The 12,372-nt window shown below is 43.8% G+C and overlaps 1 protein-coding gene across 2 annotated transcripts; it reads right to left on the bottom strand.

Moving 5' to 3' along the window:
- Positions 1-54: 54 nt before the first annotated feature.
- On the bottom strand, positions 55-8,596 carry usf1 (upstream transcription factor 1). Of its 2 annotated transcripts, XM_063493423.1 has the most exons (11): positions 8,537-8,596; positions 7,808-7,869; positions 7,646-7,695; positions 6,729-6,841; positions 6,398-6,511; positions 3,038-3,191; positions 1,568-1,655; positions 1,412-1,470; positions 1,242-1,336; positions 1,038-1,166; positions 55-702 (listed from the first exon to the last, which is right to left on the bottom strand). In XM_063493423.1, exons 2-11 carry the CDS (start codon positions 7,813-7,815, stop codon positions 613-615), a joined length of 900 nt encoding a protein of 299 aa, XP_063349493.1. In that variant the 5' UTR covers positions 7,816-7,869; positions 8,537-8,596; the 3' UTR covers positions 55-612. The 2 variants fall into 2 exon arrangements, with proteins under 2 accessions (XP_063349493.1, XP_063349492.1); XM_063493422.1 differs by lacking the exon at positions 8,537-8,596 and having other exon boundaries at positions 7,808-8,488.
- Positions 8,597-12,372: the final 3,776 nt, after the last annotated feature.

Raw genomic sequence — 12,372 nt, 5'->3', positions numbered from 1 at the left:
CTAAATCTTTTAACCAGTTCATAAGCTTTAATAATCACAGCTGAGAGCGGCTCGTGACATGTAGCATAATATTTGTTTTTATTATAAAGACATACATAACCTACCTACTATGCAATGCCCCCCCCTCCAATTTATTTAGTTAGTTACATTGTTGCAATGTAATAAATGTCCCCAGTGAGGCTTCATGACACATTAAAAATACAAAGCAAAGAGTCAGACTCTTGGATGACAAACTCATAGCATCAACTGATCAAAGTGATAAACAATGTGAACATATGAATGAGTGTGTGTGATACACGGACACAGAAAGGAAAGAAACGTGAGCTTACTGTACTGGAGGCTAACGATAATGAACAATCAAGATGTTTGTGCAGGGAGGCGTTAAATGAGGGCTTCGCTAAATCAATATGATGATTGTACTGTAGATAAAAGAATGCTGTAAAAAGCTCGGAAAACAACATTTAAAGATGTCATTTAGCAAAGAAGTTGGATTTGAATATTAATGACAATATTCACTTCTTTCCCCTGTTTCATGCACACTGATCACAAATGAAGTATCTCCAAAGCATTTCAAGTACTCCTTTGGCCCACGTGTTTTATGATGCAGGGTTCTCACTGAGGCTCTGTGCTGGACGATCCCACAATGCCGTGCTGTCGCAAGAGGTTCCTCAGGATCTGATTCTTGGACTTCCAGTCTTCCACCTGAGTAAGAACACAGCAGAAATGCAGCAGGCATGAATAAACGGCTTACCTTTGCATTGGGAATAAAACACCATGACTTTATGACGACTGTATTTTGATAGCGGTTACAGTGGAAACGAATAAATCATGAGAAAATGGAGCAGTAATTAGATGTATTCACGTCTTCTTAAAGCCTTTCAGAAAGTGCAGCCTGCCATTCTGTGGGACGTTTGATCAAATGAGGTATTATATACAGCTGGAATGGAAGCAGTCCTGGTTCAAACTTCAGGTGAATGTTACAAAGCAGCTACAAGTTACTGGGACGCTGGGCAGCTTTAGTCTTGAAGCAGACACACCTCCTGTCTCAGTAGCTGGTTGTCAACTCTCAGACGATCCAGAACGCCAACGTCCTCCCCAAGCTTCAGGTTGCTCTGTCGCAGCTCCTTTATGTACTCGCAGGCTTTGGACAAGATCCCCCCTTTACTCTGAAACAGGAGTTACAATAAAGCTTCAGCTTCTACTCAAATGGGCTGGAAGCCACCGTGTACCTGAACGCTCACCTGTCCCGTCTTGGTGTAGTCGACGTTACAGTCTGGAATGGCCTTTGACAGCTGCACGATCCAGTTGTTGATCTTGTCCCGGCGCCTCCGCTCAACTGTCGGTGAAACATTTCGCTTATTTACACTGTCACAACAGCCAGATCAAGTTCCCGCTGCATGCCTGCGCTCACCTTCGTTGTGCTGGGCTCGCCGTTTCTCATCTCTGGAGGCCCGTGGAGCATCCTGCTTCCTACAAAACACGTTACAACAAAGATACTGAGCTGCTTCAGCCAACTGGGAAGTTAAATATCAAGTGCTCTAATTCTGGAGACGTGAGATGGAATTACGCGATGTACGGCTGAGTTCGAGGTGCAATCGTCCTTTGATTGGACCCCGTCAAAACCTCCTGTGGTGACATCATCACATAAAGCTGCCCTGTAAATCAATAAAGCCAGATTCAGAGGACAGGTGTAACCAGATTCATGCTTTTCAATCAGAAAACGATGTGACTGCTGCTGTGTCTGATTATCTTTGCTCCCTGGAAGTTTCACGTGTGTGCTGGATGTCAAAATGCTGATTGTTCAACTTTGGGGAAGTTTATGAAGTTATAGGTGAAGACCAGTGTACTGGTACTGCTCAGCAGGAAATGAAAGAAGTCCGCAGTGTCTCTCACTGCCTCGCTCTGCATATGCAGCGCACTGAAAAAGTTCTCGCCTCTTCATGATTTATTCTATTTTTGCATATTAGACAAAAATAACCAGAGTAAATACAAAAAGCAGTTTCTAAAGGATGATGTCATTGATGAAGAGAAAAGTCTATCCAGACCTTTTTGCTCAGCACTGTTTTCTCTCCCACACAGGCCGTTTTTGCCCACTCTCTTTTTTATTGTTCAATCATGAACTTTGATCTTAACTGAGACAAGTGAGACCTGCAGTTGTTCAGGTGGATTTCTGGGTCTTTTGTGAGCTCCTGGATGAGTGATCTGAGGAGCCAGCATCTCCTGGGAAGCATAGCTTTCTCCATCCATGGATGATGGCTCTCACTGTGCACAGGAAGGAATTATGAAGACATTTCTAAGGATTTCCCAAATCCTTAGAAATGTCTTCATAACTCCTTCCTGACTGACAGCCGTCAGTGACTTTGTTTCTGAGCTGTTTCTTTAGATCGTGGCACCATGTGCTGCTCACTTTGTTCGACAGTTGGACTGAGCAGGTCTGACTGTGGTTGATTCGTGATGACAGTTACTTTTTCAGAGGGGGGGGATGGTCGGGATATCGTTTTTTTCCAATAAACAATGAAATCATCTTTTTTTTTAAAATTTACTTTGGTTATCTTTGCCCAATATAAAAATTAGTTTAATGATCCGAAACATTTCTGTGTGACAAAGATGCAAAAACTAAAATCGGTAAGGGGACAAATTCATGTTCCACAGCACTGTACGCAGACCAGTCGACCACCTACCACTGGGGGTAGTACATGAGTAAATCGCACTAAATCAATGATGTCACAGTAAAATGAACCAGTGGTCATGATGGGACTGAGAGGTCTGAAAATCAAACGTGTGCTAAAAATCGTGAGAATGTGGCCAGTAGATTTAAATAAGGTGAAGATTTGGATTTTTCTACTTTGTAATTGCACATGAAAAACATTTTATAATGGATAAGACGAAGAATTTGCAACAGAAAAGCCTTTAAATTATGGAAAAATCTGACCTCTTCAGCCTTCTGACTCATGGATGTCTTACACGAACTTACTAAGAGCAGTGACAGTGTATTTTTGAAGAGCACACAAACATCCAGGCCTGATGCAGTGATTACCTGTGGGCGTGGTCTGGCCCAGAAGCGTGTCAGACGCCTGCACGGTGGTTACCATGGTACCAGTGGTGGCATCTGCGATGGTGGCAGGGTAGTAAGTGTACTGTGTCTCAGCGCTGCCATCTCCCTCCAATGCCTCTGACTGTGAGAAGACAGCCTGAACAGTAGAGACAGTAAATATGACTCAATAATATCCACAGACTTCAGTGACTCGCATACACAGTGGCACAGCCATAAAGGCTCCTGTCAAACTGGATCAAACCACACGTCTCTTATGTGAGCCAGCAGTTTAGCTTTTTAGGACGCTCTAAATGATTCAGTTGTTTTTACGTCACTGAGCAATGAACCCTGATACAGTTATCTCAGACCCACAGCAGCAGCTCTGAGCACAGAAGCTCCGCCCACCTCCTGCTCAAACCCTCTGCATACGAAGGGCAGCCAATCAGAGAGGGAAGTAAGGGTGCTCGAGCAGCTGGTCTCAGACAGAGGATGACCCTCCACAGGGCGGGTGTTATTAGTACTATTTTGAACTGAATTATGCAGAGCTACCCAGTGACACTCCAGAATAAAACTGTAGATGGAAGTGAACCAAACGGGTTCCTTTAAAGCGACGGGGCGATCGTGGTTCAAGGGGTTGGGACGCTCATCTTGTAACCGGAAGGTTGCCGGTTCGACCCCCAGCTCTGTCTGTCTTGGTCGTTGTGTCCTTGGGCAAGACACTTCACCTACTGGTGTTGGCCAGAGGGGTGGATGGTGCTGGGGATCGAACCCAATACCTCGCTTCTGTCAGTCTGCCCCAGGGCAGCTGTGGCTACAACTGTAGCTTTTCTCCACCAGTGTGTGAACGTGAGAGTGAATGAATAGTGGAACTGTAAAGTAAAGCCCTTTGAGGGTCTCGAAAAGCGCTATATAAATGCAATCCATTATTATTATTAAAGCCTGCAGCCATGCAGTGATCGAGTGCTGCAAATGCTTCAGTTCTCCCCGTCTGCCTCTGGAGCAGAGGAAGTTAATGTTTTCTGACTGAAGACAGGGAGATGAAAACTAAATACTTTTTTGGAAAAATGTTTAAATAAGTCAGAAACGTTCTGGGAGGCAAGTTGGTTTTTTTTTTTTTAGACTAAAATGTGTTTGCATGTTTAACCACCTTTGGAAACACTAGAACGGTATTCTTATTCAGTTAGCGGTCAGCGTGTCTGGTTCTCAGTCATCCAGGTCATGGTAGTCCAAGGAAAGAAAAGTGTCTGGACTTCTACCTTGAGGACGTTTCTTCATCCAAGAAGCTTCTTCAGTTCTAACACCAAGCCTTGAGCCCTGTTCCATTAGTTCCTGCTCGAATCAACAAGGTTTTCCATTAGGTCATAGTACCTCGTACCAGGTACTTGTTTTAGTACCTGCTCGGCCGGGGTTCCAAGCTAAAATGTGACGTGGTCAGACTGCATACCACCGATTGGCCAGTCAGGAGCGTTGCTCGTTTACGACACGCTGTGCCACAGACCGATCAGCAGGTATATTCTTGGAGGTACTATATTGTAATGGCAAACCAGCCAATCCCAGTAGGTACTAATAGAAAAGGTGATTTAGTGGGACGTCGACCCATTATTGATCATGTGACTCATCACAGCAGCCAAGGTGTGAAAAAGGATCTCTAAGGTTACGTCCACATCGTTTTCTCTCCGTGTTGGCCTCCCGTCCACACCGACGGCGTTTTCCCCAAGGAAAAACGCAGCGTTTTGAAAACGCTCTAGAAAACAAATACATTCAAAACTGAGCTGTCCCGTCGCAGTGTGAACACTCGAAAACGCAGACTTTCTAAAACGATGACGCATTTTAGTCATGTGATGCAGTCACGTGACCAATTAAAGATAGCGGAGGGCATTATACAGTTGTTTTGATTGCTCTCAATTTTGACAGCCCTAAAAAAGATTAATATCAGTTTGTACATGCTCCAGATAGCTGTTCTTCAAATTCTTTAATTCTCACTCGTTTTTGCGCATGCGCAGGACTGGAACGTAAGCGTTTTCGGCCGTTTCAATGTGGACTCACAACTCTGTGAAAACAACTGAAAACGCTAGTGTGGATGCGGAGCATTTTCCGACGAAAACGCTGTTTTCAAATCTATCCAGGCTAGTGTGGACGTAGCCTAAACTTTGATTGTAGCTGGCAGACAGTTGCATGGCGTACACTAAACCAGACCTTCCCAAAGTGTGGGGCCCGCCCTCTAGGGGGGGCGCGGTATGAAAAGGGAAAAAAAAACCCCCAAAAACAAAACCCTTGGACACTGCTAGCACGGGGCGCCCACAGAAACGCAAAGCAGGAGATGAAGCATCGCTGAATATGTTTCCAAACCAACTTCATTCTAAGCCAAAGACTAGAAAATATGGTGAAGCATATCTTCCCTTTGGCTTCACCTGCACAAGTGCCGAGGTAGGTCTCTGTGACAGAATTAGTTTCCCCTGCGTCGGGAGCAGCGCTGGGCTCTCCAAATCACGGACAAACAGTATCCCACATGCTTGATTTTTAGTTCACAAACACTTGTTGTAATGACTAACTACTCCTGACATTTTGGAGATGTTAGCTCTTTATACAGTAAAGTTACAGTGGGATACAAATAATATCAGGCTGATCCTGCCACGATTTGTTCCCTCGGTTCAAATCACGGACAAACAGTATCCCACAGCTGTTTATGTTTTTAAACCCATTTTGCACAGAGAGGCATTTTTTGAAAAATGTATTGATAGCAATGTTGAACATTATTACACAGGGAAAAAACAACTACACGTAAAATAATCACAGCGTGATGCCTCTGCCTTTCTAAATGGAGGGACAGTAACTGCGTGTGTATGTAAGCGTGTAAAACCCGCAGACAGTCAGATTAACAGTATTTTGTCTCTATCTGCCATTCTGCAATTCATCTCATGTAAACAATAACGTGGCGCACAGCCTGACGTGAAAAAAGGCACATACCTTTGACGTTGGCCTAGCAAAAAAAGTTTGGGAACCACTGCAGTATATGCTATGCAATGCTCAGACCTCTACACTGGCTAGATATCGAGCCAGCTGGCCACATGGCTGTGTAACTCGTCATAAACACCCACTCCAAAAACACATGGCACAACACAGAAGAGCCACCTCGACAGGACGAGACTCAGCTGTAATTCTGCATCTAAAGGTCAAAGGTCACTCTGTTGAGGATGCCAGTGTTCACATTTTGGACAGAGAAGACAGATGGTTTGAAAGAGAACTGTAAGAAGCCATCCATGTCCAGTGTGAACGACCATCCTTGAAGAGAGGCAGTGGTTTACGACACCTTTTTCTTCCAAGCTCCTGAGATTACAGTTAGCTGTCAGTTATTGTTGGCACCTGTGTGACAGTCTGAGTGGTCGCGGGGAAACCGGCGACCAGGCTGACCGCTGCAGCTCCGTCTGTCTGACCCTCCAACTGGCCATCTGCCACCTGGATCACTCTGTAGGTCACCTGTAACACAACGCATTACACTGAGTGCTTGATATCTCATTACCTCTGAGGTGACAGGTAAACCTCAGGAGAACACTCCAATCTACCTGAACGTCTAAGCTGGAACCTGTGCATTTGTGCTTAGGTGAACTTCATTCAAATTAGAAGTGTCAGAAAAGAAACAAGCAAACAGTGACAGAATAAAAAGTAAGTCCTTCCTCTCAGCACTCCGTCCTACCTGTCCACCTGCTCCTTCTGTCTTGAACAGATATTTGATGGGTTGGTCAGTAAAGGTGGCAGCAGACTGAATGGTAGCAATAGCTGCTGGATCTTCAGCAGTAGCTACGGACCCTGAAGAAGCAAACGTATAAAATGTAAGACAGCCCTAGAACCATCAGAAATAAGTCTGAGGACACAGCAGCAGTTTAAAAAGACTGAAACTGTGTTACTTATGATTTGGCTGTCCCACACAACCAGATATGCTCTGCAAGATTACAAAACTGCAAAGACTTAAAGGAAATTTTATAGTAACAACACAATCATGTCGCTCCAGGTCAGCTGAAGTCACTCCTTTATTAATACGATCCCTCTTTGTCTTTCAGTGTATCCTGGAATCACCCTTATTTAAGATAAACTACACAGCTACAATCACATGGAATTCAGGTTAACCAGCTAGCTAAATATTAAGCTTCTCCACAAACCTGTGTGTGAAAAAGGAAACTCACTTCCTTCACCTACTCCAACCTAAAAGCTCCTTGTATCCATAGCCATGTGCCAGCAGTGAAAATACTGCTTGCCTGTTTGATCGGCTCTTAATGAATAATGAAGCAGTTTCACTTAATAACTGCTGGTGAGGACGAGATATCTAGCCAGCTGGCCACATAGCTGTGTAACTCATCATAACTGTCAAAATGAAAGCTCGGTCTGCTTTCAGTTGGCAGATACTGACTGGATCTTTGTCAGCAGCAGGACAAAGGAGACTCCAAGTCCCATCAACTCAACTGTACTCTCAGGCAGAACCGCCCGAGTCTGCATCGGACTGTTTAAAGCACACAGAAGTACCACGGCAGTCCCTTAGTACAGTGTTAATAGGAAAACTTTAAAGGCAGTGACACACACACACACACACACACACACACAGTTTTTTTCTTTTACCTTCCTCGTTGACGGTAACAGTGCCGTCTTGTTCAGGGCTTTTCTGCTGACTTCGCACGTTGGAAACAGAGGATACATAAATTAGCTCATTCCCCTGTTAAATACAAGCCCTTGACTTTGTCGTAACTGTGCAACAATGGCGCGTTTAAACGCCCCACTCACCTCTTCATTGCTCGGGAAGCTCTTGGACGAGGAGACCGCCTTCACTCGCTCCCACAGCCAGACTGAAACAAGTTCATGAGTTTGACAAAGACGTGGGACAAACTTTGCTCACGACTATAAAATATCGTGTGTCGATATGATGTCGTTTGAGCGAACACGCGCTTAAAGCGGGAGACTGCAGCTAAAACGGCATTAGAAAAACGTTGGCGGTAGCTAGCAGTTATCGCCGAAGGAGCAGGAACCGTGCGAACGTCACGGTCTGTGCGCAGGAAACGAGCAGATGTCGCCTTCAAAGTTAAAGCATCAATACTGGTGGCAGCAAACAAGGCAAGTCACTGAAGTGTTCAACGTCGGTGTCTGTTGTAGTCAGTGTTACCTTTAACACTATAGCACGTTATATCTAGCTTATATTTGTATTGTACTGCTATGACTGAGCGAAGTTTCGACGTGTGCGCCAAATCAGCGCTTTTAATTTGACAGTTCTGCCGGAAATCTAATGTCTCATTGCGACTCGACGAGGATCCTGTCTTTTCTGTTACATTACCGTACGGCCCCAGCGGTTTTTGCAGATGTTTAACAAAGCACTCCTCTTCCTGCTGCCTCGGTGAAAATAGCGTCTGCCCTCGCTAATAAAGACGACGTTTTTATAAAAAAATTCTAATGTCCAAATTATGCGCTTAGTTCTAAATGATAGCCAAGATATTCCAGACTGAACAAAGATCTACTTACGCCGCAGTGGTCCCTCCTCCGATATTTGTCAACAGAGCTGTTTCAGCTTTACGCATGCGCCACAGGAGATCAAGTCGGCTGGTTCCAGATCAGTAACAGCTATATACAAATAACTACACTTCCGTTAAAATTGTCTGTCAGCAATATCTAATGAGTCTATGTTACACAACTTCCAAAGATATATTTGCGTCACTATTCAGAGTAAATTGGTACATTTGACTGCATTCATGAAAGAGGACCTCACGGAAGTCCTAACGCTTGACACAGGTAACCTGAAAGTGTGTGCTCTGCGGCCGGGAGGGTTCACTGTTCAGCTCGGATGTCCAGAGCGTGTGGAGGCGTCTGTGGGGTGTCCCTCGGTCACTTCAGTGTTGCCTTTATCCTTCAATGGCTTCACTACATCCGCAGAGGGTCAACGTTCAAAATAAACAATGACAGAAATCAACATGGGTCTCCAGTATTCTGGCGGAAATGCCGTTTTAGTTGCAATAAAAATGCATTATTATTCTTATTCTTGTAGTTATTACTCGATGTAATACTAAGCGTGATGCATTATGAACGTTTTCAAACGAAAAAAAGATGAGAGCTCGGGCCAGGCGAGGTAAAAACGCTAGACAGCGCCCGTGGTTCGAACCCTCTGACGAAGGCTAGGAGAGCTTTCCGTTGCTGAGAAGTAACCACTGAGCTAAACCAGCGCGGAAGCGGTGACGGGAAAAGAGCCTTTTAAAGGCGTCTGTGTGTGTGGTGAAGCACAGTCCTGTCGTGTCAGATCTCAGCGACTTACAACTTAAAACACTCATAAATATCCGATTGCCTGAAGACCTTATGACATCTTCCACACTATGCACTTGAAAAGGCGATGATCACCTCTTTTATTGAGTGTTTTAATCAACCTTGTTACATCTGTGGTGTTCCCGGCAGGGACATGAATGGCAATCCACTCACCCCGCCACCATCCCCATTCACTGAACGACCACTGAACTAAATTTTGTGGTGAAAAATGTTTGTTATGCTAACTTAAAAGCTGTTAAAACAGACCGGTCAATTTTGAAGTAAGGTTTGCACAAAACTGGAGGGTTAAGCTTAAGGAATCACTTCCTCATCCACTCTGAGTGGAAGAAAAATAGATGTAAAACACTGGACAGCGCCCGTGGTTCGATCCCTCTGACGAGAGTGAAGCGGTTCAAAGGTGCTGAGAAGTAACCACTGAGCTAAACCAGCGCAGGTGTGGCGGCGGTTAAAGTGCCTTTAAAGGCTTCTGCGTCCGTGGCGAAGTCGCCAGCTTACAGCGCCCCACTGCTTTCAGTGGAAGTTGTGGTGTTTAATGTCGGCGTGGAGGAACAACGAACAGAAAAAAAAACATCCCAACAAAACCCCAGAGATCCGAAAAAGCGCCTTTTGGAACATAAGAACCTGTTGTCAGCACTCCACTCCACTAAAGAAGGGATCGCCAGCTCCAGTCCTCGAGAGCTACTGCCCTGCAGCTTTCAAACGCATCCCTACTCCCACACAGCTGAATCACATCTTCAGCATGCCATCAAAGGCCTCGTAACAAGCTATTCATTTGATTCAGGTGTGTTGGAACAAGGATGCAGGTCAGTAGGTCTCGAGGACTGGCGAAAGAAATAAAGAAAAGGAAAGAAGCACCGGACACCGCCACTGTTACATTCCTGAAATGTCCAAAAAGCCCTTTGTGTAGATAGAGCGGTCAGTCAGCGTGTTAGTAAACAGGATACTTGCTCTTTTGATGAAAAAAAAACCCTACACAAATAAAAACGTTTTCTCCCTTTGGCTTCAAATAATAATAATATTAAAAAAAACGTAACGTCCACGTCTCACAGACCTTCATACTTCACGTGGTTAATTGTCATCACCTAGTGGTCAATTTATGATATTACAACATGACCTTTTTTTCTTTTCTTTTTCAGAATCAGAATCAGAATCAGAATCGTGTTTATTGGCCAAGTATATGTGCAGACAAATACAAGGAATTTGGTTCCGGTAGATGGTGGCTCTCAAGCACAGCAATGTAAAAACACACACACACACACACACACACACACACACACACACACACACACCTATATGTACATTACGCATGCATACACATACATACACAAAGCTGTGTGAACCAACTATAAATAACTAAACTTATGTACATAAAATACAGAAATGAAATGAGGTGGAATGAATACTACAGAATGTACATAAGGTGCAGTTGCAGTCTGGCAGTGGGAAGCAGTGTGACAGGTCAACTGTTTAGGAGGGAGATGGCGAGGGGAAAGAAAGTTTTTAAAGACATCTGATCAATTTTCCACAGATTTTATTGATATGTAATAAATCTACTCATGGCAGTCATCTTAGGTCACTGCAGATGAAACAAGACCCATGTTTTATGTGGTTCCTGTTTGGCTTGCGATTTTAAATGTGCATTTATGCTAAAATCAAAGCACAAGCCGTGCTGCTCCTCACAGGTTTCAGATAGGTATGAGCACTGACCTTGGGTAGCGTCTTGTCTCCTGCTCGAACACAGACAAACACAAGAAAGCTCACAACTCTGTTGACCACAGACATGGTAAATGGCCTGTATTTGTATAGCGCTTTACATCACTACACTTTAGCCCTGTGAAGCTGGAGAGCAAGAGCCGGATCATTTTGACTGTGTGGCAGAACCAGCAGGTCCCATCCTGCCTTCCACAGGACATACTTAAAGAACTACAGTCACAATCCAGTAGCTACTTATGTTTCCAGCCCCCTCCCCCCGGTGTTTTGCAGAACATGCCTTTCTTTTCTAGATTTATTTTTAAGTCAATTCAGGGTTACATAGAGAAACACTGCTGCATGGCAATCATGCTGTAAAGGCAAAGGCTAAGAGTAATTACCTACTAACAATCAACAATCTGGCTTAGAGGAATTTACCAAGCAAAATCAAACATGTCAGTTTCTGTACTACACAAAGGTAAGAATTAGACTCACATGAAAGGTTGCAAGAAGCTCAGAGAACAGTGAATATAATAACCCACAGTGAAAGCTGGAACACTGTAATAAAACAGAATCCCACATAACCATATTATATTCAGTGCAGCAATTACCCTCTCGTCTTTTAACAACAGTCCATAAGAGACTTCTGGAAGTTTATTTATGACGTATTGCTGGCATCAAATTTAAAATATGCAATTTTCCTGATATAGTATGTTGTCTCAGTTTAAACATCTGGTGTATATTTTATGCTGTACTGTAAATAAAATATGGGTTTCTAAGATTTGCTGATCATTGCATTGTTTTTATTTCCATTTTACACGGTTCCCAACATTTTTGGAGCTCACAGAAGGACAAAAATACAGCTTCGCCCACTATCAGATCTTTATGACGCTGAGCTTCCCTATCCTCACATCTATGTTTTTCCACAAACTCTTAACACTGGAAAACTAAGGTGCTCTTGAATACTGTGTTGCGATGTTCAGCAGGAGCTGGTTTCAATGACGGCCAAACATCCTATTAAAAAAAAAAGAAGCAATAATGACACAACGGAAGTGAGTTAATACTTCTAATTCATAAGTCTTTAATATATCATATTATCATATATCATAGTTGGAATTCAGTTTATATGTTAACATACTGCATTATTGCATGTACTTGGGGATCAGGCAAGTAATGGAAGCCTGCATAGAAATGTATTTAAGAAAGTTTCTTAAATTTTAAAATGGCTAAATGGAACAGATACATCTGTGTTAGTCAAAGCGGTCAGAGACAGTCCTTCATGCTTCCTTCATCAGGAGTCAACGACTCTCCACAGAGTGAGGAGCACCACAGGCCACAGGGAGGTTGGGCTTGCA

The sequence above is a fragment of the Pelmatolapia mariae genome, linkage group LG14, assembly GCF_036321145.2.
Source record: "Pelmatolapia mariae isolate MD_Pm_ZW linkage group LG14, Pm_UMD_F_2, whole genome shotgun sequence".
Lineage (NCBI taxonomy): Eukaryota > Metazoa > Chordata > Actinopteri > Cichliformes > Cichlidae > Pelmatolapia > Pelmatolapia mariae.
This window is presented reverse-complemented; position numbering and strand designations above follow the sequence as displayed.

Bases quoted from the DNA above. Each gene is read 5' to 3' on its own strand.
- usf1 (XM_063493423.1), bottom strand. The intron at 6,512-6,728 runs GTAGGACGGAGT...GTTGTGTTACAG, and splicing joins CAGAAGGAGCAGGTGGACAG to GTGACCTACAGAGTGATCCA. The intron at 1,471-1,567 runs GTAATTCCATCT...CGTGTTTTGTAG, and splicing joins CGAACTCAGCCGTACATCGC to GAAGCAGGATGCTCCACGGG.